This window comes from Histoplasma capsulatum, assembly GCF_000150115.1.
Source record: "Histoplasma capsulatum G186AR genomic scaffold supercont2.8, whole genome shotgun sequence".
NCBI classification, from domain to species: domain Eukaryota; kingdom Fungi; phylum Ascomycota; class Eurotiomycetes; order Onygenales; family Ajellomycetaceae; genus Histoplasma; species Histoplasma capsulatum.
The window spans coordinates 848368-873638 of record NW_025544808.1 but is presented as its reverse complement, the minus strand read 5'-3'; the positions used below and the strand labels follow the sequence as shown (position 1 = coordinate 873638).

Genomic DNA, 25271 nt, shown 5'->3' with positions numbered 1-25271 from the left:
ATTGGCTAGTGTCGAACTGGTCAGTGGTATCTGGGGCGCATTTGTGGGCTTTGCTTTGCGCCAAAATGCCGTGATGCGCATGGCTGGGTCTACTTGCGTGAACCTCGGTGTCGGGTGAAGATTCTTTCTTGTCTTGGGGATTGGGAGTTTGTTGGTATCCGGAGTAATTTTGGTGGGATAAGGGTGGGAATGATGGGTATGAACATGTGTTTGTGGGTATTTTCTTTTTGTTTCGCCCCCTGCTTCTTGACCTTTTTTTAACGCATTATTTGGTTTCGAGAGCGAAAACTGCTACGTTTGTTATTCTATTATTATTCGGGGTTCCAAACGATAATTCACCCCACCCACAATCAGTTAATAGTGGCATCTTCAAACGCTACATTATTCTAACGGCATAAGTGAAAACCGATGAGAGAAATCCATCCATCCCACCCAAACCTGCCCTGGAACCAAGGGTTTACAACTCGCAGCTGCCCTCCCTCATGAGACAATACGTCATCTGCGCCAAGCTCGCTCCAACACCCAAATCGACCACAGCTCGCTCACGCCATTCACTCAAGCGATACGAAGCATCCTGAATCTGATTTGCGGTCCGCGGTCCACTCCAGAGTACCTCAGCTGCCGCAGCTGCCCGCGGCCAGACCATCATGTCCAGGGCAACTGGGTCAACATTCTCCGACCACATGTGCGTCTCGCCGCCTTCAAGCAAATGGTGCAGATCCTCTGAAATCCCTTCCAGCGGATTGTACATGTACATGTGCTTCCAGTTTTTCTTCGGGCTACACCAGTCGAGGAAGGGTTCTTTGATTGCGGTCGAGCTGCGTTTAGGGTTTACGTAGGTGCCTTGCCCGCAATCGAGGTACCAGGCGTCACCAGAGCCGAAGATCGTGCGGTATCCTCGGTCTAATAGATATTTAACAGCAGTAGAGTTGCGCCATGCTTGCACGATTATTTCGGTTTTCTCAGTTGGGGAAGGGGAGAGTGATAGGTCCCAGTCTGCCACGAGCTCTTCCCAGACAATAGGTGTGAGTCCTGCTTTGCGGATGGCGGTGTGCAGCCGAGTGACAACAGCTTGAAGTAAAGGACGGAGGACTTCTTCCTTGCTGGATCCGATTGCCTCTTCGAGAAGATATGTGTTAAGATTGAATTCATCGCCCCCCGTATGGAAATAGCGGGTAAATGGCGAGACTCGAGGGAGCAGGTCTGCCATCAACTCGTCAAGGAATTTATCCACGTCTGACGAATTTAACTTGATTTGCCCGCTGGGAGGTTGGAGTGCATACTTCTCCCACTCGTCAGCGAGGAATGCGGAAACCAGCTCGGGAAACGCGTATCCAATGGAGCCCGTGTGGCCTGGCATATCGATTTCGAGGAATACTGAAACACCCCGTTCAAGGCCATACATTTGGATATCAGACAGCTTGGAAGAGGTCAATATCAGACTGGGATGGTAGGCGCCCTTGGCAGCCAATTCAGGCATCGAGGGGATGTCCAAAGGCCAAGACTGGGAGTCCGTAGCATGGATATGAAGACGGTTCATTTTCGCGGAAGCCATTGCATCAATTGTACGTTTGATATCCTCGGGCGTGTACGCGTTTCTGGATATATCGAGGTTCAGGCCACGGTGACCCCATTTAGGGGCGTCCGATATGGAAATTGGTGCGTATGGGGTATACACCCCCGACCCCGAAGAATGCGCGTAGAAGAGCTGCTTAAAGGTTTGAAGTGCACGGATAGTTCCGATGGCGGAATTGGTCGAAATCGTCGCTTCACCGGTAGCAAGTATTTCAATGGTGTAGCTCTCATCTTCGTGGATGTAGTCTCGGACCTCCCTCTGCGACTGGTTTGCAGACATTTGCTTGATTATAACTTGGCGGATAACTGCATCCGGTCGATTCAAAGCGGGCTCATAGGAGCTGTTCCGGGGATGGAATTTCCATGGCACGAATTTGGTGCGATATATTTCCTTCCCGGTGCGCTTGATAGCCTTTTGTACTATTTTGGCAACACTTGGAATTCGTTTCTCTGGAGTCTTGTCCTTCCTCAACCAGGGCGTCTGGAAGAAATCTAACACCGCCAAATCCACATATGTAGAGAAATAATCCCTTGCTTCGGTGGCGTTGTCTGCATCACTGGGCTGGTAGGAGAATTCCGCAGAGGACGCGAGCCACACAGTTGTGTTGCCAAACTTGAACTCCTGCAGCTGAGGCCAGACAGCCAGCGAAAAAGAAACGAAGGTGAGCAAGGTCACAATAGAGGTCAGCATTGTGAGAGAAATCGCGATATCAAAGGGTAAGATGGTTTGTAGTAGTAGTACGAAAGGAAGGCGAAAACATGCAGATCACAGATGGCAGTATTTGAAAAGAACGACGTGGGAGGGTCAATTCGAACTGACGATAAACGCAAGTTACTAGCATTTCCCGTCCAAGTCGTCACAGCCTCACTTGGAAGTGTTCCAAGTAAAATCCATGAAGTGAATATATCACATTCTGTTTACCATCTCCAAGTTTGGAGCAACACTTACAGAGAGGGGAGGAGTGGGGCAAACGTTGGATAGCAAGAATGTAACTCAACAACGGAGGAATTAGGATATGTTGGGATAGGATTAGAGTCAACTAATGGGGCAATGGCCCGAGAAAATATGCGAGTTGATGTGCACAGAGAAGTTGTTACTATCAACAGAGTTCTCAGCATCCCATAGTTCCTATCGTCGTTCCTCCATGCGGGACTGAACGCCAGACCTTTCCCAAACAAATTCTAAAAAATAACGATTTTCAGATTTCAACCACATATTAATATGGGGAATGTAAAACTTATAATTTAATAGATGCTTCTAATATATATATTCAATGTTTGATTTTCACGAGGGCTATGATATACATGACTATGACTATTGAATGTGTACCTTACGAGTTACTTTAACCAAGTTAGGCAGTCAACCAAGATCTGGCGCTGACTCAGGTCTGACTCAGCGTTCCGGCCTGTGACGTTTGTGGCTTCTCTGTTGCGCCGTAGCATGTCCTAATGAGGCAAGTCTCGACTTCAGCCGTTACCTTTCATAACTAATCTTTCGTTCAACGAGTAAATTTGTCGTTTGCTGCTGTTCCTCCCACTCCCTACCTTATCGATGCTGCGGCCTTCACACGACCAGTCCATTTCATTTTTAGATATCACCTCCCCGTCGTTTATTTTGACCGGTACTTCTCCGCCGCTCCTTTGCTACTAGCATTTAACAGGCATACCTCGGCTCCGCAGCTTTCGCCACATCCTTCAGTCCTCATTAGAAGTCAGGCGCTCCCGCGACCATGTCGGTGTCCATTAAACTTGGAACTCCCCTTGCGGAGGCCCTTAACGAGGCCGTGCAGCCAAAGTTAGTGGACGTTGGTTGGAGCACAGGCGGGGGCGATGACTCCGCTCTGGCGGAATACGTCATTCTTATGCTTGTCAACGGGAAAACCCAGGATCAAATTGCTACAGAGCTTGCAAACGACCTTCTAAGTCTGGGTCCGGAAGATACAGAAGCTGCTGATTTTGCAAAATGGCTATTTGAAAAGGTTCATGAACTGAATAACAAGATCAATGGTGTTTCGGCGGAGACAGAGCAACAGAAACAGTCGCAAGTCATTCCTTCTATTTCAGAGCAGCAGAACAGCTCATCTTTACCGGCTGGGACAGGGGATTTTAGAGATTCTGAAATGAGTGGAGATGTCACCAACGAGGGACAGGATGGTAATATGTAAGCCAACATCCCTTTATCTCATGGCTAGTTTAATTTTCTTCTGCAGCTAATTAATATGAATTTGGACAGTCCTACCGGCCCCAAAGCTGCGCGAAACCTCAAACAACAGCAGCAAGGTGGACGAGGCAGGATTATGAGGCAAATAAATAAGACCATGGACCGCCAGAATGACTCAGTTCTACACCGGGTACGCAGCCACCAAGGTTCAGAACGAATCAACAGCCATTCCAGAGATCCCCCAAAAGGCCCGAGAGCATTTCCGGGGAGAAACGGACGTATGCTTCCAGGGGGCCTATCCGGACCAATGGGTATGGGCATGGGAGCAGGAATGGGGATGGGGATGGGAATGGGAATGGGTGGTGGTCCGATGCCAAATGCAGTGCCAGGAATGGTGTCGTTGAGTCCACAGCAACAAATGCAGATGATGGCTATGCTGGAAGAGCAAGCTCGAATGATGGCTCAGATTATACCCGGCATGGTTCCACCAGCGATTAACCCCGCATTTCAAAATGGCCCGCCTCCGGGCCAACAAGGGCGCTCCCTTTTTGATCGCGCTGAGATCAACCCGCACCGGAACCAGCACTTGGGTCCACAGGAACACACAAACGGCCACTCTTCGAAATTCCATGCACCAAGCGCAAATGCGGACGTGGACATGAACACATCACATAATGCCCCAGATTCTTCCATGGACGTTGATGCGGCCCACGAAACTCAATCCGCAGAACCAAGCCCACACACTGTTTGTCGATTTAACCTGAAATGCACACGGAAAGACTGCCCCTACGCGCATCAATCTCCCGCTGCCCCTGAAGGCATGGTCGTCGACGTGAATGATGAATGCCCTTTCGGAGCAGCGTGCAAGAATCGGAAATGCGCTGCCCGACACCCTTCCCCCGCCCAAAAGGTCGAACACCAATCCGAAGAACTTTGCCGATTTTTCCCACACTGCACAAACCCGAACTGCACATTCAAGCATCCGAGTATGCCGATGTGCAGAAATGGCGCGGACTGCACAGTGCCGTCTTGCAAGTACACGCATCTGCAAATCCCATGCAAATTCAAACCGTGTCTTAACAGGATGTGCCCGTTTAAGCATGCTGAGGGCCAACGTGGTGTGTTTGCGGATAAGGTGTGGAGGGCTGGAGATGGGGAGAAGAAGGAGCATGTTAGTGAACGACGATTCGTGGCAGATGAGGATGGGCAGGAGGAACTTATTAAACCCGAGACTACCGTGGCTGATCCATCTGCCGACGCGGACGAAGCGAAGGGGCACGAGATTGTGACTTGATATATCTTTTTCTTTTCCTTTCTCATATACTTTTCATGAGTTTATTTTACTCATTCATCACGAGCTGCTTATCGCACAACCCTAACCCGCACCCCTGGTCACTACGGCTGGCTGGGATGTTGATTAAAGACAGCCCACATTTGAGAATCTTGTTTCTTCTTTGCCCGGGGTTTTCCTTCTCTCAACCATGTATTAAACCTTGCTGTGCTTTTCAAGTTTCAAAGTGGGTCATGCCTGAGATGATTGGCGTTTGGATAAGGGGAGTTGCTGTTGAGGTTTGTGTTTATATCTATTTTTGTTCTTTTTTCTGTATCTAGCATCAAACAAGGGGATTATAAATGGCTGAAAATGGCGTCAACATATTATTGGAGATTTTTTATGAGACGTTTAAGATTATGTATGATTATTCTTCTTATTTACTGTTTCTCTTATTTTCATTTTCGGATATGGGTTTTTCTTAACATGGAAGCTTCACCCCATAACAACCTACCGTCGCTGGCTGATAGTTAAGAAACCCACACAAGGCTCAGCAGATGTCGACAATTCCCTTTGCTTCAGGCTTATGCTGAAATTGATGGATTCATATAAAAAGGAGAGCTGTGGAGCTTGTCGAATGATTAGATACCGTGAAACGATGGAATTTTAATCCTTTTCTCTTTGAGCTTTTACTCTGCCCCAACTTGTCTGTTCCATGCGCATTCATTTGCCATTTAAGTTCTTGGTTGGATATCTGTTCCGGGATGGTTTGATATATCAGATTCTGCGATAGATGTACTGTACATGCAGTGTTGAGAGTTGGGATCATCTCGAACAAAATACCTTCAAGTTGCAGTGTTGAACAGAAGCCTCGAACATGCTTAAAATTTAGTTTGGTTCCAAGGGTCAAGAGCACCGCCTACGAGCTTCCCAAACCGCCAACTTCAACCCACCCGACACAAACCAATTCCACTACCTCATTGCAATGCGTCCACGGTGCTCGTATCGCACCATAGACGAGCTATGGACGCATTCTTGTGGTGGAATACAGCCATTGACCTGGTCTAGACGATTAATCACAGCTCACGCCCCTCCGTTTTGCTTTCGCCGTTTCACCTCCAATCCGAGCACACATCACAAAAACATTGCAGTCATAGGGGCAGGTGTTACTGGCCTCTCAACTGCATTCCGTCTCTCTCAAGACCAAGATGCCCGCGTTACGCTCTACGAGAAGGCCCCGAAACTTGGCGGTTGGTTGCAATCGGAAATAATCAATGTCGACGGCGGGGAAGTGCTGTTTGAATACGGACCGAGAACCCTACGGGCGGGATTGGGAGGTAGCTTGTCCACGCTGGAACTGGTAAGATAGCTAGGGAGAGCTACCCATTCCGAGTTATATCCAAGTCGCTATACTCCTGAAGCTAATGTGTATGTTATCGCGTGAGCATTTCAGTTATTCGATCTAGGCCTCAAAGGTGATATTCTGCCAACCGAGACTGATTCCCCGGCTGCACGTAACCGATATATTTACTATCCAGACCACCTTGTGCGTTTGCCGGGACCATATCCCGGTGCTGGCGTTCTAGGGAACATCCTCATGAATGTCATGCAACTATTTTCAGAGCCCCTACTCTGGAAACTTGCTCTGGAAGTGATTCTCGAGCCTAGAAGGCCGGTCCGTGACCGATCGATATCTGACGAGTCCATCGGCGATTTTATGAAGCGTCGTTTTGGTCCGAATGTGGCAGATGTTGTTGCTTCCGCATTTTTCCACGGCATTTATGCTGGTGATCTGTACAAACTCAGCGCGCGGTCGATTTTGCGCATAGCCTGGGACGAGTTCGAGCTCTCTGAACGAGGCTTTGCGACGGAGTTGATGGACCAATTCAATCAACAGAAAATCTTTATGCCGTATGATATTGCCATGGCTCGTCGGTTGGTTGAGAAGGAGAAATATAAAGAGATACGCCGGTTTGCGACGGGTAATAACGTTTTAACTCTCCGGCGGGGCATGGGCCAGCTCGCTACAGCATTAGAGTCGTCGCTAAGAGGTGCATCTAATGTGGAAATCAAGACTGGTGCTGATATTAAATCCATCTCCAAGGGGGGAGATTCAGCGTCTATGACAGTACGTCAGAAGCAATATATGACTTTTCTTCATTACTTGCTCACTGTATTCCACTATTATAGGTTACCCTTGACGATGGCACCTCTTCCAACTATGACTACGTAATATCTACGACGTCTTCCACAGCCCTCGCCCAGCAACTCCTCGCCTCAGAAGCAGACCCAGCCCCAACATCCGTAACTGACCTCCTTAATGAGAATGACTACGCCGTCACCGTCATGGTCGTCAATCTCTACTACAAAAATCCAAATCTAATCCCACACCGCGGTTTCGGTTACCTAATTCCCCGCTCCGTCCCCATTGATCTCAATCCCGAGCGCGCCCTCGGCGTCATCTTTGCCTCAGATAGTAGCGCCGGCCAGGACACAGCTGAGGGTACCAAACTTACCGTAATCCTGGGCGGACACTGGTGGGATGACTGGCTCCTCTCAGACCTGCCGGATGAGGAAAACGCAATCGCCATGGCCAAATCGGTGCTCGCGCGACATCTGCGCATTGCTGATGAGCCTGTCGTTGCCAGAGCGCGGTTGCAACGGGATGCGATTCCGCAGCCGACAGTTGGGCAGGTGACGCAGATGGAACGGCTGCATGATGCCCTGGAGCGCCGGTTTGAGGGGAGATTGAAGGTTGCTGGGGCATGGTATACGGGGGTTGGGGTCAATGACTCGATACGGGCTGGGAGGATTGTGGCAGCGGCGACACTGGAGGGGCAAGAGGGCGTTACGGGATTGGAGAGATATACACCGGAAAACTTTAAGCGAAGGTTTGGTGGTTCGAGGGTGCAGGAAGGGCGGGAGTGAATGAACATGTAGGGTTGTTTTTGAGAGGGATTACCACATATGTAATATGTATTAAAATAGAAATATAGAAAGAAGGAATTTTTCAATATACCCTGTCCCGTCGTGCAAAACGTTCATCGAGTATAGGTCGTTGAGATATCGTGGTCTTGATCGTATCCGGATTGTTTGCCATGTCCCATCTGCACCATTGACCTTGAGCTTGTTTATTGACATCGAAACCATAATTTCGTTTGTGCGATGAAGGACCTTGAACGACAAGGCTTCACTCATATCACCTAGCCACCAAACTGTCTGTCTCATCGTACCCCACTCCCAAATTGGACATTGCTTCAGCACGCGATCAAAACCCTTCCCAAATCGTCACGCCAACGTTCAAGCCGGTTATGGTGGTGTTGATGTAGTTGGCCTCTTGATGGGGGCCGCAACTCAGTCCACATAACCATCGCATGAGGCTTCTGTCACTCCGTTGGAGTGCGCTACTTCGTATGATATAATAATGCTTGTCACAAAACCGCCCTCCTTTTATTTTCCCCCGCACCACTGTTTGGATGTCGTCCCGAAGTAAATCCATCATATACCATACTTCTAAAAACAGAGATTAGAAAGAAATCAGTGCACAAGAGTATCTTAGTTTTGGCGACCACGATATTCCTGTCCCACCTCCATTTCTCAGGGGTTATGATCTGCAGAATCCGCACTCGTCTTCTTCCTCTCGCCCTCTGAATCAAACCCCAAGGCATCCAGCTGTCTCACTAACTCCTGAATCTTGATAACCTTCTCAAACTGCTCTGGAAGCAGATTTTCACCATTGTCTTTCCTCTCCCTTAGCTCCCTTGCCTGCCTCAGCTTCTTGCGCAAATTGCGCAGCTTCTTCTCTTTCTCGACTTCCGCATCATGAGCGACATCTGCATCAGCACCAGGGTTTTCTTCTTCCTTCCTTTCCCTCCAGTTCTCTTTCTCCTTTGCTTTCCCTGGGGCACCTCCTTCTACCTTTCCAGAGGTAGTAGACAAATCATTCTCACCCTCCACAGCTTTCGCCCTCCGCTTCGCCTCCCGCTTCTTCGCATTCTTATTGCTTGCAGCTGTAGCTGCCGCAGAACGAGCGGATTCCTCTCCTAGACCTTCTGCACCAGGAATGCCGCCCTTGCCGCGATTTTTCCACGCCTCAGCTGTACGGTTTTTGTACACCTGTATGTCCTCCGGTGGCCGGTAGCCGGGCCGGATTTTAATTTCGCGGCGCTGGGAGCCGTCAGCGCGTGTCGAGGCGGGAATGTGGCGTTCGCCGGTTAAAGCGTTGACTGTTATCCCTGAGGAGGAGATGGGTTCCAATTCTGATTTTGGGGGCATGGTGGGCAAGATGTATATTGTGTTTTGTCTCCACGGTTGGACAAATCCTAGTGTGTTCTCTGGGTGGGCGTCAAGCAGAGGGGGCAGGATAAGAGTTCGCACGGGAGTAATTATATTAGAGAGGCATACGCGCTCAACGCTCACGAGCGGAGAGAGTAAACAGCAGGCTTACCCTGCCAGCGCAGTGTTGTTGCGGATGGATGGAGTGCAGCAAAAAAGGAATCATTAGGCAGTGTTCCTTTTCTGAGTTGGCAGAATCCAAGGCGGAACCTCGACTGGGCCAATCACCGCCTGCCTGATTCCCGACGCTGTTTCTCACCTTTCCTTCATCCTTCCTGCGAAACAACTGTTGCATAACTATCCTTCGACGCAATTGCGGGCCGCATCACCATTTCCCCGTTCAATTCCCGTACATCTCTCGCCATGGCAGGAGTATGTGACCTCCCAATCCCGCGAGCTACAGTCCTGCTCCCATTTTGTGAATTTTCTGGACTGTAACGGTCGTGCTAACGTTGACACCCAACATTTCCACAGATTACTGGAATGATATACAAGTAAGTCTCCCCGCATCCGTAGAACATGCCATTTTGGAGATAAATAAAGGTCTAACCTTCCGCTCTTACGTAGCTCCCTCTTCCGACGGAATACTACGTTCCTGAGTTCGATATTCATCGGAGCCTTCGCGTTCGAGATGTACGTGATAGCCATATGACTACATACATATATATTTTATGGATATTGGATGGAACTGAACTGAACGAATTTTTTTTCTTGGCTATTAAAACTATAGGGCATTCGACTCTATCAGCAACCGGATATTTGATTCTCTGAACAAGGGGGTATGTATACAAGGTCGCTTCGTCTTCGTTTTGAGTTGGTTTTAAGGCCTTGGTTGACTAACTTTGGCGCACCCGTGCACAGAGACAATGGAAGGATATCCGACACCAGTACATCCAGAAGGCTGAGGATGAAGAATAAAACGGGCCAGATGGAAAATGTTGATATAAAAGCGTTGCGTGTGCGGCGCTTGAAAGAAGCGTGGTGTTTTGAAGTGGGATAGAATTGTATATGTACAAGTTAGATATTGTGGAATTATGCAAAAAATTCATATCTGTTTCTGGAAAAAATCGGGTCAATATGCTTGATGATTCAAGCAGCGAAGAATATGGCGGCATCTGGAGTGAATATGCGGGTGGCGTTATAGTTGTCGTCTATCCGGATTTAACAAGGATATATCTCTCCTTCGGGCAAGCTCCGTAGCGATTTGGTTAATTCAATAATAATAGCGCCTTGACACGGAAGTAAAGTAAAGTGAATAAACGCGGGCGGTGTTATGTTGAGGCGTGGCTGTTTCCTTAGTCCAGCAGCCTTAAGTCAGTGATGATATCAGGCATCATATCGGCGGGGAAGCTGTTTACAACCAACAACGCTGGGAGCCGCCATGACTTGACATAAAACATTACAACCACTTTACTCCAACTCCCATCACATCACATCATAGTTCTCTGCATCCACTCTTCATCAAGTTGACATTTTTGAATTCATTTTCAAACTTTGTCCCATTTTCTTCATCCCTCCCAAACGTTCCCTCGAAGTCCTTCGCCCCCCACCACCAACTCAATCTCACATCGAAATCCACGGGCTCGTAACTATATAATACGAGACACGGGACAAACGGGAACAAATGATCTGAACGAATGTTAGATAAAATCAACGCATACCTGTATCATGTTATCGAATCTTGAGCGGAGACTCGGCCAGGCTCTACTCGAGCATCCATCCCGACATGGCTACCGCTATACCAAGGAAGCCCGCCAGGACCTCCTCGAGCTCCTCTTCCACTGTATGACTGGTTACAACGAAGAATACCTTCGCCTACTATTCCCCAACGGCTTTTCAGAGAGCGAATGGAAGTTGTCGGAAGCTCAGGGTGCAGTTGAAGGTGCGGAGTACACGGAATCAGCTCGGGGAAAGCGGTGCGGGCACATTTTCAAAAACGGCGAAGCTTCATACCATTGTATGACCTGCTCTACCGATGATACTTGCGCGCTTTGTACCCGCTGTTTCGATTCTTCAGATCATACGGGTCACAAGTATTCTATTTCGCTATCCAGTGGGTATAATGGGTGCTGTGACTGTGGCGATGAGGAGGCGTTTAAAATCCCTGTTCTCTGTGCTATACATACTGCGACGCCGCGGGATACTGAAGGGAAAGGGAAGTCTTCGTCGTCGTCACATGCTGCGCAGACGCCTGTTGATCTGGTAGAGAGTATTACCACGACGATTAGCAGGGCTTATGACTATTTCTGCGATGTTATCTCATGTTCACCAGAACAGTTGAGGCTTCCAAAGACTGAAGCTGGTATCAGAGAGGACGAGGCAGCGTCGAGGCTATTGGCGGAATGGTACGGTGGGAGTGACCCCGTTCAAGAAGAACCTGAGTTCGCGCTTGTCCTCTGGAATGATGAGAAGCATACTGTTACCGAGGTCGCAAATCAAGTGGTACGCGCCTGTCGAGAGGCGTCACGGTTCGGGGTAGAGAAGGCCAACGAGACCCACGAGATTGGGAGGAGTGTGGTGAAATACTCGAAGGATTTGGAGAATCTACTGGTGGTGTCGAAGATCATAGAGCAGATCAGGGTTACGGTTACAGTGAGGTCGGCAAGAGATACGTACCGAGAACAAATGTGTGGGACCATTATTGAGTGGCTTTCTGATATTGCCTCCTGTTCTATAGGAGATGACAATGACCTTCTCAGGCAGACTGTGTGCGATCAGATGATTCAACCCTGGAGACTTGGAAGTAGGGCATCAAATGCCGACATTGGGAAAAGCGGCATCTATGATAATGAGGAAGAGGATCGGTCGAGAGATTACTCCGTGCGGGTTTCAATCGGTCCCGAAGGACCATTTATAGAAGTTGCGGCAGCGCCCGACGATATAAATCCCAACGATGATGGCGAAGTGGAAGAAGGCCAAGCAATGGGGGAGGGGGAGGATGATGAAAATGGAAATGAGGATGAGGAGGATGAGGATATGGACGAAGTCGATACCATTCGGCTTACTCTGGAACAAGATGTAGAGACTATGGAAGCAAGGGCAAACACTATTGACGCGGACGTTGAAATGCCAGACAATGATTTGGAAATCGAGGAGGCTACTCTTGTTGCATATCCTTCACCACTTCCTCCACCCCCGCCATCACAGGACCCGCGACAGGGTGATAACCAAGACATTGCTACTCTAATTGTGCCTACTGGCCCTGACAGTGAGGGCCCTGCGGGTTCCTTTGCGTCTGGGAAAATCGATATCCCCAAAACGCCTGGTGCGAGATTCCAACCTTCTGCAGAAGCCCCCTCTTACTGGGTGGTGAAGCCTCAGCGATTTTATGATAATGAGGACCTTACACCCTATGAAGACTTGCGGAAGCGGACAAGACTCGATTGGATTATTTTGTTCGACTTGAGGCTATGGAAGAAAACCAGGACAGACGTTCGGGAAATGTGTCTAGGCACCGTCGTTAACGTTCCACAGTTCAAACGGATCCTTGGTTTGCGATTCTCTGCTTTATATACCGCTCTTGCCCAGCTGTATTTGATCGCGGATAGGGAACCGGACCATTCTATCATTAACCTCTCTCTACAGTTATTAACAACGCCTTCTATAACAGAAGAAGTCGTCGAACGGGGGAACTTCCTGACGAATATTATGGCTATTCTTTATACTTTCCTTACGACACGCCAGGTTGGGGAGCCCCACGATGTTCACCCTAACGCGACTCTCTCAATAGACACTGGCTCGGTAACTAACAGACGATTATACCATTTCTTCCTTGATTTGCGCTATCTCCTTCTATCAGAGCATGTTAAGCGTCGTATCCGTAGCGAGAGGCAGTATCTAATGCAATTCCTGGATCTTGTTAAACTTCCCCAGGGAATTTGCCCTAATGTTCGCGCAGTCGAGGCCCACGTTGAATACGAGACTGAAGGCTGGATTGGGGCATCTATTCTGATGCGTGAAATTAATCGATTGTGTCGTCTGTTCTGCGAGGCGTTCCGCACAATCGAGTCTGAAGAAGATGCTGACAACCTCGTTGACGCGATAGCCACCACTGCCTACTCAACCATGATTAACTCACTGGGGCTGGAGCGACTTCGCTTCGTCCACGCTGAGATTCTTGATTTCGTTCGCTTCAAGTCTGTTCCATTCGTGGAATTCGAGAAGGATGCTTTCCAAAAGGTTACCCACCATCGAATTGTCGAATTTGCGGTGGACCGTGGTTCGATTAGTTTCCACCATGCGCTCCATTATACACTGTCCTGGTTGCTGGAATATGGACGGGCTATGTCTCCTGAGAAAATGAGAGATGTACTAATTCGCGCGGCGGAGATGGTTAGATCCCAGCGGCTAGCCAATTCGCCTCACCCATACCTGAGCCCGGATGATATTTTACTCACCATGTTTGACTACCCCCTGAGGGTATGTGCATGGCTGGCGCAAATGAAAGCTGGAATGTGGGTGAGAAATGGACTCAGTCTTCGACACCAAATGAGCCAATATCGTGCAGTAACCACTCGTGAAATGGCCTTCTATCGAGATATCTTTTTGCTGCAAACAGCCTTTGTCGTCTGTGACCCTAGCAGGTTCCTTGCGAGTTTGATTGACCGCTTCGGTGTTGGCGATTGGATGCGGGGTAACTATGTGACAAGGCCTGGTTATGAAGACGCCAAACATGTGGATATTCTGGAAGAGATGGTCCATTTAATGATTGTTTTAGTCACAGATCGAACATCGCTGTCATGCATGAACGATGAAGATAGTACCCAAAACAGTATTATGGCTCGAGACATTGCGCATGCTCTATGTTTCAAGCCGCTGTCGTATACTGACCTGACCATTCGGATGAATGATAAGTCTGGAGAATCGGGTAATTTCCAGGAAGTGCTGGCAGAGGTCGCTACGTTCCGCCCACCAGAAGGCATGAATGATACAGGCACTTTTGAGCTGAAGCCTGATTATCTCGATCTAGTGGATCCATACTGCACACACTATACTAAGAACCAGAGAGAAGAGGCTGAAAACTTATACAAACAGTGGATGGCGAAGAAGACAGGCAAAGATGCTGCTTCAATTGTATTCGAGCCGAAGCTTCGCGTGATCCGGTCGGGAGCATATGTTGGGCTTTCTAACTTCACTCAAACACCATTGTTCGCTCAAGTTATTCACCATTGCCTAGACTATTGTTTAACAGCCAAGACCGTTACCAAATCCATTACTACCACGAGGATCGAGACGCTCTTGCACCTGGTTCTTCACACGATACTCTTAGCTACCCTTGAAGATCACGCATTTGAAGATGACACTCATGAAAATTTAGCGGAGCGATCTGACTCGACGCAGTCATTCGTCTATCACGCTCTGTGCAGGACCAAGTTTACTAGGACTGCGGAGATAAGCATTATCGGCTTGCTTCAGAATGTATCGACGGTGCCAGAATTTTCCTCGTGTGGACCCAAGATTCGTCATATATTGAAGAAGTTTTGGCAAATGCGACCGAAGGCCTACGCCGCAGCGACCATTGCTCTTAAGTTCCCATACGATAATATCGAGGCTCCGTCGCCTGCTGGCAAGACTGAGAGCGAGCTCGAGCTTAAAAAGAAGCAGGCCCTTGACCGACAGGCGAGAGTAATGGCACAGTTCCAGCAGCAGCAGCAAAACTTTTTGGAAGCGCAGGGTTCTATTGACTGGGGTGAAGAGGATGACATCAGTGAAGCTGAAGAGCCGAGCATTCTCAGCCCAACCGAAAAGAAGTTATGGAAGTACCCAGCCGGTCGATGTATTTTGTGCCAGGAGGACACCAACGATTCACGTATATACGGAACATTTGCATTCATGGCTGATAGCAGGATCTTCCGGCAAACTGATATGGCAGACTCAAGTTACGTTGGGGAAGTACTGAAAGTTCCCTCTAGTCTCGATCGTTCCGCCGATAATATTCGCCCATTCGGTGTTGCTGGAGAGAATCGGAAAATGGTACGGAGTCTAGATTCGACTGGCGGGGAAGTCATTACGGAAAAGCAGGGTTTGGGTAAAGGTTTTAGTCCAAAACAAGCAGCAGAAGGGCCGGTAACAACTGGTTGCGGACACATTATGCATTATCATTGCTTCGAAGATTATTACAGCGCTGCGCAAAGAAGACATCATCACCAGGTTGCTCGCAACCACCCTGAGCGGCTGCCTCTGAATGAGTTCGTGTGCCCACTATGCAAGGCACTAGGAAACGCGTTCCTTCCAATCATCTGGAAGGGTAAGGAAGAGTCCTACCCTGGGGCGTTGAACACAGCAGATTCCTTCAATGAATTCTTGGACGAAACTCTGGTCTACTCTGTGACCAGATTCCGGAATCATGCTCTGATAATGGAGAGTGATAAGCTATATTCCTCAGGGTATCAGGACTTGTTTGTCGATTACGTCTCTAAAAATTTTATAAACCCCTTGTCTCACAAGGTGAATCAGCTGGCAACGCCAGCTCTCCCGGAACTGCTTTCTTTCCCCCAGCCTACTAGGATGCAAATGCCAGGCTTATACCCTCCTGCAGATGAAATCATCTCGATGGGCCCGACTCCTACACAACCGATAACTGCTCCCGCAACAACTAACGACGCCATGGTCACTGAGCTTGTGTCTATCTACAAACAATTGAGAGAAACTATCCGCCTCAACGGAGTGCAGTCTCAATTTGGGTATCCAGGGAATGTGTCTGACGACCTTATCCATACTGACGTCTTGATCAGAACCTTGGGACTTTCCATTACAGCAGCAGAGATTGCGCAACGGGGTGTTGGATATGAAGGCAGTACCACCCTATTGGCTCAAATTCCGCAGTTGACCTTAACGCACCTTCGCGTACTTTCGGAAACTGCTTTTTCGTACTGCGCAGTCGGAGGATTAAACACAACGGCAACAAATAAAACAGTCTATGAATTTAGGGATATGCATCGACGGCGATTGTGTCAGCTGTTCGTCGGACACCCAGGCCTCTCTGGCCTATCCAACCTAGCATATGAAAACAAGTCCATCGAGCCATTACTTCGGCAGGATAGCTTTGTTTTCCTTACTGAATGCTCTCTGTGTATAGTTCCCGTGCTGAATTTGGACATTCTCCACGTCGTCCGTTTGTGTTATGTCGCTGAGATCGTCAAGACTTTCCTGGGCTATATCTTACGGCCACAAGGTTTCCTTGAAGTTCTGGAAAAGCATGGTTCAGAATCTTCTACAAATGATGATCCAATGAGTCCACATGAATCTTTGACCAAGGCTATGTTGCATTGGCTTGTAAAAACGTACAAGGCCTCTTCGGTCGAAAGTTCAGTGCCCGAGGAAGGCGGCTCCTATCTTCTTAACCACGCCGAGGACGTTTCGATCGAAACAGTTAAAAGCCTCCGGCTATTAATTGACAAATATGCCCTCCCATTCCTCCGTAAAGCGGTGATTTTACTCCATGTTAGGTTTGGCGTCGAATTCCCAAATACCGGTTCCGATTATAATGACTTGGCGGAGATCGATCGCCTTGCAACGCTGCTCAATCTGCCATCCATTGACAGCATTTTTGATTCCCTTGTCAATAGTGACGGAGAAGATAACAATAACATTATTGCCTTACTAGTTTCTGGATGGATTTCACATTTCATTTCCTGGTTTCCCGAAGATTCAGATGCTGATGACCAGCAACAGCAACAGGAGCAACATCAACAACTGGCTACCTTGTCACTTCCGCACCCTGCGATTTTCGAGCTAGTAGGACTTCCCAAGTATTTTGACACGCTTTTAGATGAGGCTACGAGGCGCCGTTGCAAGACTACTGGCAAGGAACTCACAGATCCAAGTATTTGTCTCTTTTGCGGTGACATCTTCTGCTCTCAGGCCGTTTGTTGTCGAGGTCAAGGCGATTGGAGACTGGGTGGCTGCAATCGCCATGTTGCCATGTATGTATTTATCCCTTCTCCTCTCGCCCGCATGCATCGAACTTTCATCCTTTTCTAAGTGCGTTAATTATCACCAGATGCTAATGGTTATTTTGCTAACAATAGATGCGGTAAAAACATCGGCCTCTTCATCAACATCCGCAAATGCATGGCCCTTTTCCTCCATAATAAGAATGGCTGCTGGCATCACGCCCCTTACCTGGACATCCATGGTGAAGTCGATCCGGGCTTCCGACATCATAGGCGCCTGATATTAAATCAGAAGCGGTATGATCGCCTTCTCCGCGATGTGTGGCTGTCTCATGGAATCCCTGCTGTGATTAGTAGAAGGCTGGAAGCCGAAATTAACAATGGGGGATGGGAGAGTATCTAAGGTGTTGTAGGGTATTCATGTTTAAGATTGGGAAATTGGAATTGAAACGGTTGAGCATGCTGTGTTTTCTTAACCCCTCCCCAGCCCATTTTTGTCGAATGGCGAGCGAACTACAATGCTTTATTTACTCGGTTACTCTTCACGTTTGTTTTTATGACGAAAGCGCATTTCCTGCTTTGTTTTGTGCTATCGTTCTTCCGGTATCATGTGTCCCCGCAAGTCTATCCATCAAGGAGTACTATGTTGTAGCCGCTTGCTCATCCCCATGGTGTAGCTACTACCAATTGCGATTTTACCCCCACACAAAAAGCGACATAGTTACTACAACAAATTGTAGTTTTAGGCGAATCGAAGAAAACTTGGACCAGGATGTTAACTAATGGTCGACGGGCGGGAGTGCTGATTATATAATCATGGTGGCCAGAAAGTCTCATCCGAAACGCGAGTTAACTATCACTTAACTACAGTTTAGGTACAGATCTGTACATTGAGTGATAAACTGAACTTGGCTCTTCTGCTTTTTCAGCAAAACAAAAAAAATGAAGTGGTTCACTGGAATATATTTCAAACAGATATAGAGATACAAAATCACTTCTCAAAGTGGGTGCGTCATCCATAACAGAAACCATGAACAACGAGCAATTTCGACGCTTGCTTTTCGAAGACCAATCGAAAAAAACGGGCCATGACTCTACACTTGCCAAAAAAACGTCACCTGTTGGCGGGGATGCCGCGCGTTCGAAGCCTGCAACTTTGGGTTCTAATATGCGACCGAAAATTCCGATGACTCCGTACGTATTCCCTTACTCCCACGCCTCAAGAGCTGTTGTCAAGTTTGTTTCTAGAACATTTTAGGGCTAACTCTTCTTGCTTTCTTGTTTGCTCATGCAGTCGCTCAGTCATCGGCGTAGATTTTGCTCGTCAATCAGCCGACCATCGCCGTGAATCGCAACCACCACCTGCGAAGAAATTCAGATCCTCAGCTGCTCCCAAGGGTACCAAGTTGGCCGAGGGATACCAGGACAGAACACTTCTGCGGCGGGCGGGTCAGGATGAAGAAGGGAATGTAGAAGGATATGGTAGTGACGATCGGGGAGATGATGACCTGGAGCACAGGGTTCGAGCGTTGGAGGATATGGTTAAACTTGGCCAGGTCGACCAGCCTACGTTCGAGAAACTTAGGGAGGAGATTGGGGTTGGAGGCGATGTGAAAAGCACACATTTGATCAAAGGACTGGATTGGAAACTATTGCGGAGGGTTAAGGCTGGGGAAGATATCAATGCGCCTCCTCCTAGCGTGTCCGAAAATGGGGTGTCTGGACAACCGCAGGAGAAGGTCGTTCGGGATATCGATGAAGAGTTTGACATGGTTCTTGAAGAAAAAGAGAAGGAAGTTAAGGAGCCTGCGCAAAAGGTTGAGAAGGTTAAGAAAGGGTCTATGGCTCCTCCGTCGCTGGATGGTAGTCGAAGAATGACCCGAGATGAAATTTTGAAGAAGTTAAAGGCCTCCCGGGCTGCTCCTGAGGTGCAACAACACATCTCTGAACCTCCCGCTTCGGCACTTGGCGAAAGGTTTAAAAAAATAGGATCAAAGTCTAAAAAAAAGCAGTGGATTGAAACGAATGAGCACGGCAGACGACGAGAAGTCCTTCTTACAACTGATTCAGAGGGGAAGACAAAGAGGAAAGTTCGATGGCTTGATAAACCAGACGATCAAGCACAGAGAAGTGAGGACTCTGGGCTTTTACCAGTCGACAAACATGCAAAGCCACTGGGTATGGATGTCCCTGCTGAAGTTCTGTCGCGAGCGAATGCAGCCGCGACAGTGGAGGAAGAAGACGATGATATTTTCCAGGGCGTTGGGAGGGACTATAATCCGCTTGCCGACATGGAGGATGAGGATGATCATGGATCTTCATCTTCCGACGAATCAGATAATGAAATGAAAGGGAATGCCTCGCCACCTCGTGTGGATATAGTCAATGATGGCCATGCGCAGCAGGAACAACCCCTCCCTCAGCCAGCGAAAGTCCGGGATTACTTTGCTACGTCCTCCAGTACCAGAGAAGATCGAGAAACCGTGAACAAGCCTACTTCGATTTCCAGTGACCCAGCCATACTTGCGGCACTAAAACGCGCTGCAGCGATTAGGCAGGCATCTCCGGTAGACCTCGATGGTGGCGCTGGCCTAGATCAAGAGGCGACTCTCAAACGCAAAAAGTTTCTTGAAGAGGCCAAGAGACGAGAAAGAGAAGACGCAATGGATCTGGATCTTGGGTTTGGTGGAAGTAGATTTGGAGACGAAGATGATGAGGAGGCGGGCTGGGAAGCGGAGGGCCGCGGCAGGGGGACTAAAAGGAAGCGAGGCCCTAAAAAGAAGAAAGGCGACAAGGATAGTGTAAACGATGTGATGAAGGTGCTCGAAGGGAGACGCCAAGGTGAGAAATAAGGATCATAATCCAAGAGTGATGGTTGAAAACATGGTGCTATCTCGTACTCAATGGTGTGGACGCTGCTGTGACCTTTTTATAATTCCAGCAAATCTTCAGCACTGCTCGGCATGTGCGTATCAAGCGAAGCGCCTGATTATTATTGAAAATTTTGGAATCATCCTTGCGGGGAATCGTTTCGTTCCGCGAAAAACACCAACAGCTTTCTGAACAGAGAATTATGGTACTGTTCCTGCTATACATCTCTGCGCAGGAAAAATTTTTAAACCACGGATAACTAATTTTAACCAATCCTCGTTTTCATAGTCGTCGATTGATGCTATACATACTCTCGAAAAAAGCGTTCAAGTTTCCTGCACTTGAGAGGGTGCCTAACTTGGCTCATATATGTATATACATGTACGGAGTACATATATACAAAAACCCTTGATCCATTCCCTTCAGCGTGGCAATGAAGGCACTGCTGATATATGGGCATGTATTGGCATATTCTTCAGCCTGCTAAAGTTTCCAATGCAAGGGCACCTACACTATCAAACAGGAGCCTACTTTCAAGACCCTCAACTAGCCCTACCTACGACAACTCATTTAATCCATCTTCTTTATGTTGTTGGGGCTTGCTGGTTATCCCATGGTACCCATGTTGGGAGTAAGGCCTATCTGGGTCGAACCCTGCCTTGATTTGATGGATCGGTCGATAAACGGTCTGGCGTCTTGGCACGATTAGCCTCGTGGAAGAACAAGGTCGAGAGAATAAGGTTTCGACGCTATGCCCAATTTGGACACAAGCGGGTACTTCACCCCTTGAGCCTCCCACAAATATAGCGACATTGCGAATTTTCTAATCTCGATTTCCCAAGCTATTTTTCAAGGTTTATGAGCTACCAGATTTCGAAAGGTGGATCATAAGCAGAGTTCGAAAGGTGGATCATAAGCAGAGTTCGAATGGAGTCCTCAAATACAAGGCTTTGCCCAATGTTCGTTCGAGCATTAGATAGACTTTCAGGAACGCCCAGTCATAGCTTTACATCGCCCAAGCCCCCCAGACCCTTGAAAGCATCCGAAAACGTTCAGGGTCACCAGGTCTAGGCCCTCCTTGATGTCTTCGTCAAGATACCTGTACCTTCATCAACTAACATGCTTGGCTACCGTATGCTAATAGCACTAAAAGGCCTACGTATCATTCCAGTTTTGGTCTCTAGCAACTGGGTCATTCTATCCTTAGCTTGAAGTTTCGTCTCTTCAATGGAAAAATGGTATAGCGATTTTCAGTTATGCGCCAGCATTGCGCGCATAAATACCAGCGTTATACGCTCGATTTTCATCGTTAATGTCTATCTAACACTATACCCCTAACCTCAAGTTTCCTCTCAAGAAAAATCCGCAGGTTCTCCTTGAATCAACTCTTTCTCACTTAAGGTACTCAAAGATACTCTCCGTCCACCACGAAAATAAGTTCCATTATTTAAACCTGAACTCCGCTCTAATTCGAATTCAAGTCATGGTGTCATTGAAATCCCTACTTGTCACGAGCGTGCTGGCTAGCGCTGCCTCCTGCGCGCCTTCAGCTGACTCTCACACCATTGCTGCGCGATCAGGTTCGGGAAAACGCGGTCTTGCTTACAACAATGGTGGCCTCCTTCCCATATTCCTCCGCATTGGAGAGTCCTTTTCCTGGTCCTATAATTGGAATGGCAGGTCTTCGGGCGACACTTCGAGCATTGAATTTGTGCCCATGCTTTGGGGGGCGAGGAGCTTCGGATCATGGTACGGTGATGCTGAAGCATCCCTTGCTTCTGGGAGCAAAAACCTGCTTGCGTTCAACGAACCTGATATACTCTCGCAAGCCAATATGACTCCTGAAGTTGCCGCGCAAGCTTATATGAAGTACATGAACCAGTACTCAGGCAGGGCCCGCCTAGGCTCCCCGGCCGTTTCCAATGGGGCCCCCCCGTTAGGACTTGGCTGGATGAAAAACTTCCTCGACATCTGCGGGGGGAAATGCAAGATTGACTTCCTCGCTGTCCATTGGCACGGTCCGGCTGGAAATGTGGATGACTTCAAACGCTACATTTCCAATGCAATTGCCCTTGCCAAGAATTATGGGATTGCCACTGTCTGGGTTACTGAATTTGGGGCGCAAGGGGATGAGTGGCAGCAGGTACAATTCCTGAAAGAGGTGCTCCCTTGGTTAGATAATAATGCTGGCGTGGAGCGCTATGCCTATTTCTTCGTTGATACGCTTGCACGGGGAGGTTCATTGTCTTCTGTCGGCCAAGTTTATAGCACCATCTAACATATAGCTTGAAACTTAATATCCGGGACTCTAGCAATTTAGTGTTGTGGGCCGCAACGTAACTTTTCGGTTTGTCTCGGGCAACTGCATTACATTTTGCAGTCTATTGCTGGATTATCTCTGGCTTTTGGGACCATTCATTCTTCATTTTCCGATCGAGAGTGGCAGAGTGTTAAAGTGTATCTACAGTATCATACTCTCATATACCCGCAAATGAAATGTGGCGATCGGAACTTTGTAACCAGGAAATTTTGATAAAGCTAAAACAGTAAACATCTTATGGAACAAGCTGTGACTGCAAACATACTCCTCTACACTGCTGGGGCGATTTGCAAAACATTCTTCTTGTCCCCTCACAACATGTACAGTACATCGTGCTTGGACATGGATCAAGTTTCTCAGGTGCTTATTAACCTCACCCTAGGAAGGGTGTCTAAGATTGACTTTTATAGAACCATGGTCAAACTGTAAGCTAAATCACGTATTCGGTATATGTATGTTACTAATTGGAGCTGATGAACGCTAGAGTGGAAAAATGTATCTTTTACATAGGCTGATAAACATCTTCGCCAACAGCATCTAGATGTCTGGAATATGGCTAGAAATCAGAGTACTGTTCTGTCCATTTTCTGCCGGGATTATGTTGCTTGGATACATGAGCTTGGGAAAAATGTGGTATTATGAAATAGCATAATGATGCGAATACCTAAATGCCCGCATTAAAATCGACGGGTCGCACACTGCCCAATCGTCTCAGTCAAATAAATATACCCAACTCATAGCAATTGCCGGAGAGGATGGTCAGAAGTTTAGCCTGTGCAGCAACTAAAATCTCTTTATCGACGATATGCGGCTAGTCTTATATCTTGCCAGATAGGATTTCGTAAAATATCATTATTGAAGATAACTCGAAGCAAAAACCCATCATCTCAGAATGGCATCACCATCAACATCCATGTCGAGGTCATCGTCAACTTGTACACGTGCATCAATGTTATCGTCGACACCCGATAACTCATCCTCTGGTATCTCATGTTCTGGCAGCTTGTCCCTTGTGCCAGTCTGGTGATTCGACCCTAGGAGGGGCTGTTCCTCCTCCCAAACTCGTATTGTCCTGTCCAAACCGCAACTTGCGATTAACCGGCTCTCCCCAGAACAGTACGTATCAACATCCAAAACGACATCAGAATGCCCCTCAAGCTTCTGTAGCACCTTCTTACTAACCACGTCCCAACAAAGCACCGCTCCATCCTCGCTTCCGCTGGCTGCGAAAGCCATAACCTCACCACCAAGTGCACCGTACACCCCGAAAGCGCCTGAAAGACTATACTTCCTATTTTTATGGCCTTGGTATGTCTTGATACATCGACCCTCAACGTAGTCCCACAACCTAACGCAGTCGTCATGCGTCCAAGCGAGCACGTACTTGCCATTTGGCGAGAATTTCACAGCTGAAACGGGAGGGTTGTCTTCATGAACGAGAGTCCGGAGGCATTGCCCTGTGCCAGTGTCCCAAATGCGAATGAGGCCATCACTTGCACATGAAACAATAAGCGTTCCATCGCGCACAATATCGACACCAGCAACAGGATCAGAGTGGGCAGGGAGTGAGCGCATTACCCGTGCGGATCGGACGTCCCATAGATAAACGGCTTCGTCATACGATCCACTGACAAGCATGTTTCCTTTTGGAGAGAAGGCGACGGAGTATATGTAGTTGTGGTGGCCGAGGAAAGGGTTGGGATGTGGTTTTCCCTACACAAATTTAGATTAATCAGGATATGAAGAAACACGGTGAGAAAGCGTAGCCGGGATGAAAGCTCACAGTTGAAACATGCCACAATCTAATAGACTTATCGTCAGACCCTGATGCGATTATAGCTCCGTCTGGGCTCCATGATATTGTCGAAATGCCAGCCAAATGTCCTTCGAATGTATGGATGAGTCGTCCACTAGCCGTATCCCATATTTTTATTGTAGCATCCGCAGCTGCTCCCAATTTGTTAGACCACAGACAAAGTATAGAAGAGTTCATTCGAGTTCTATCCTTACAGCAACTAGCAATCATAGATCCATCGGGAGAGAATTTGACAGTTGACACTCCCAGCTGGTGTCCTTTCAGTACATACTTTTCTCGGTAGTATAATCGTTCTGGTTTTGGCGGAGGCGATGGCGACAGCGGTGTGGGAGTTGACGATGAATCGAGTTCGACGGAGCGCTCACTAACTCCCCGGTCAAATGGGCCGTTTTCCGATCCATCCGGGCGATCGCTTTCTTGCGGGCTATCTTCTCGCGAGGAGGTCATGCTATGTATCCCGGACCTCCGTCGCCGCCAGTAAGTGCTGGCATCCTCTGCGAGCTCGTCTGGGCTCCCTGACCCGCTGTGACTGAGGCTGCGGCCGCGGCTGCGGCTGCGACTCCGGCTCACGGAGCGATCCCTTTTGTATTCCACAGAAGATCTGTAAACGATGGGGTTTTCTTCCGCCCAACTTTCTCCTCTCCGCTCGACATCCGAGTTTGCTGCAAGCTCGTCAGAGGAGGTTTCCGGTGTCGCGGTGTAACCGTTCTCCAAACGCCGTTTTTTCGAGGGATGGCTTTCTTCTGCCATTATGAAAGGAATCGCCGATATCAAACACACTAAACCCTTCGAATGGCAGAAACATGCAGCAGCTTATCCTTGCGAACCTGCTCCGAGCCTGTCTGGAAGCCGTAATTGCACGACTGGCGGGTCGCGCTTCTGACAGACGCGTTGATTGGCAGAATAAGAATAGAAGGCGGCGGTGGCGCATATCTTGGTGGCCACCACATCGTCGTCGTCGTCGTCGCCGTCGTCGTCGCCTGCGATGGAAACACCATTCATAATAACTCGACAGGTCGTCTTGACTT

At 48.3% G+C, this 25271-nt stretch overlaps 9 protein-coding genes across 9 annotated transcripts; 6 read left to right on the top strand and 3 right to left on the bottom strand.

Moving 5' to 3' along the window:
- Window positions 1-271: 271 nt before the first annotated feature.
- HCBG_06093 (N-acetyl-beta-glucosaminidase) lies at window positions 272-2266 on the bottom strand (the record flags this gene model as incomplete). The annotated part of the gene is made up of 1 exon (XM_045433142.1): window positions 272-2266. The coding sequence occupies one exon, from the start codon at window positions 2264-2266 to the stop codon at window positions 458-460; it is 1809 nt and encodes a 602-aa protein (XP_045286310.1).
- A 1039-nt stretch (window positions 2267-3305) lies between these two features.
- Window positions 3306-5408, top strand: HCBG_06092 (nuclear polyadenylated RNA-binding protein NAB2; the record flags this gene model as incomplete). The annotated part of the gene is made up of 2 exons (XM_045433141.1): window positions 3306-3736; window positions 3809-5408. 2 exons carry the CDS (start codon window positions 3306-3308, stop codon window positions 5028-5030), a joined length of 1653 nt encoding a protein of 550 aa, XP_045286309.1.
- A 583-nt stretch (window positions 5409-5991) lies between these two features.
- HCBG_06091 (protoporphyrinogen oxidase) lies at window positions 5992-7934 on the top strand (the record flags this gene model as incomplete). Its single annotated transcript, XM_045433140.1, has 3 exons — window positions 5992-6366; window positions 6460-7134; window positions 7197-7934. 3 exons carry the CDS (start codon window positions 5992-5994, stop codon window positions 7932-7934), a joined length of 1788 nt encoding a protein of 595 aa, XP_045286308.1.
- A 669-nt stretch (window positions 7935-8603) lies between these two features.
- HCBG_06090 (uncharacterized protein) lies at window positions 8604-9281 on the bottom strand (the record flags this gene model as incomplete). The annotated part of the gene is made up of 1 exon (XM_045433139.1): window positions 8604-9281. One exon carries the CDS (start codon window positions 9279-9281, stop codon window positions 8604-8606), a length of 678 nt encoding a protein of 225 aa, XP_045286307.1.
- A 337-nt stretch (window positions 9282-9618) lies between these two features.
- Window positions 9619-10556, top strand: HCBG_06089 (uncharacterized protein; the record flags this gene model as incomplete). The annotated part of the gene is made up of 5 exons (XM_045433138.1): window positions 9619-9713; window positions 9816-9835; window positions 9909-9974; window positions 10072-10120; window positions 10203-10556. 5 exons carry the CDS (start codon window positions 9705-9707, stop codon window positions 10257-10259), a joined length of 201 nt encoding a protein of 66 aa, XP_045286306.1.
- Window positions 10557-11009: 453 nt separating this feature from the next.
- HCBG_06088 (E3 ubiquitin-protein ligase ubr11) lies at window positions 11010-18008 on the top strand (the record flags this gene model as incomplete). The annotated part of the gene is made up of 2 exons (XM_045433137.1): window positions 11010-17266; window positions 17372-18008. 2 exons carry the CDS (start codon window positions 11010-11012, stop codon window positions 17637-17639), a joined length of 6525 nt encoding a protein of 2174 aa, XP_045286305.1.
- A 258-nt stretch (window positions 18009-18266) lies between these two features.
- HCBG_06087 (uncharacterized protein) lies at window positions 18267-20215 on the top strand (the record flags this gene model as incomplete). The annotated part of the gene is made up of 2 exons (XM_045433136.1): window positions 18267-18430; window positions 18531-20215. The coding sequence occupies 2 exons, from the start codon at window positions 18267-18269 to the stop codon at window positions 20086-20088; spliced, it is 1722 nt and encodes a 573-aa protein (XP_045286304.1).
- Window positions 20216-21429: 1214 nt separating this feature from the next.
- HCBG_06086 (uncharacterized protein) lies at window positions 21430-22924 on the top strand (the record flags this gene model as incomplete). Its single annotated transcript, XM_045433135.1, has 1 exon — window positions 21430-22924. The coding sequence occupies one exon, from the start codon at window positions 21591-21593 to the stop codon at window positions 22383-22385; it is 795 nt and encodes a 264-aa protein (XP_045286303.1).
- Window positions 22925-23309: 385 nt separating this feature from the next.
- On the bottom strand, window positions 23310-24993 carry HCBG_06085 (WD domain-containing protein; the record flags this gene model as incomplete). The annotated part of the gene is made up of 2 exons (XM_045433134.1): window positions 23310-24140; window positions 24211-24993. The coding sequence occupies 2 exons, from the start codon at window positions 24991-24993 to the stop codon at window positions 23310-23312; spliced, it is 1614 nt and encodes a 537-aa protein (XP_045286302.1).
- Between the last annotated feature and the right edge of the window lie 278 nt (window positions 24994-25271).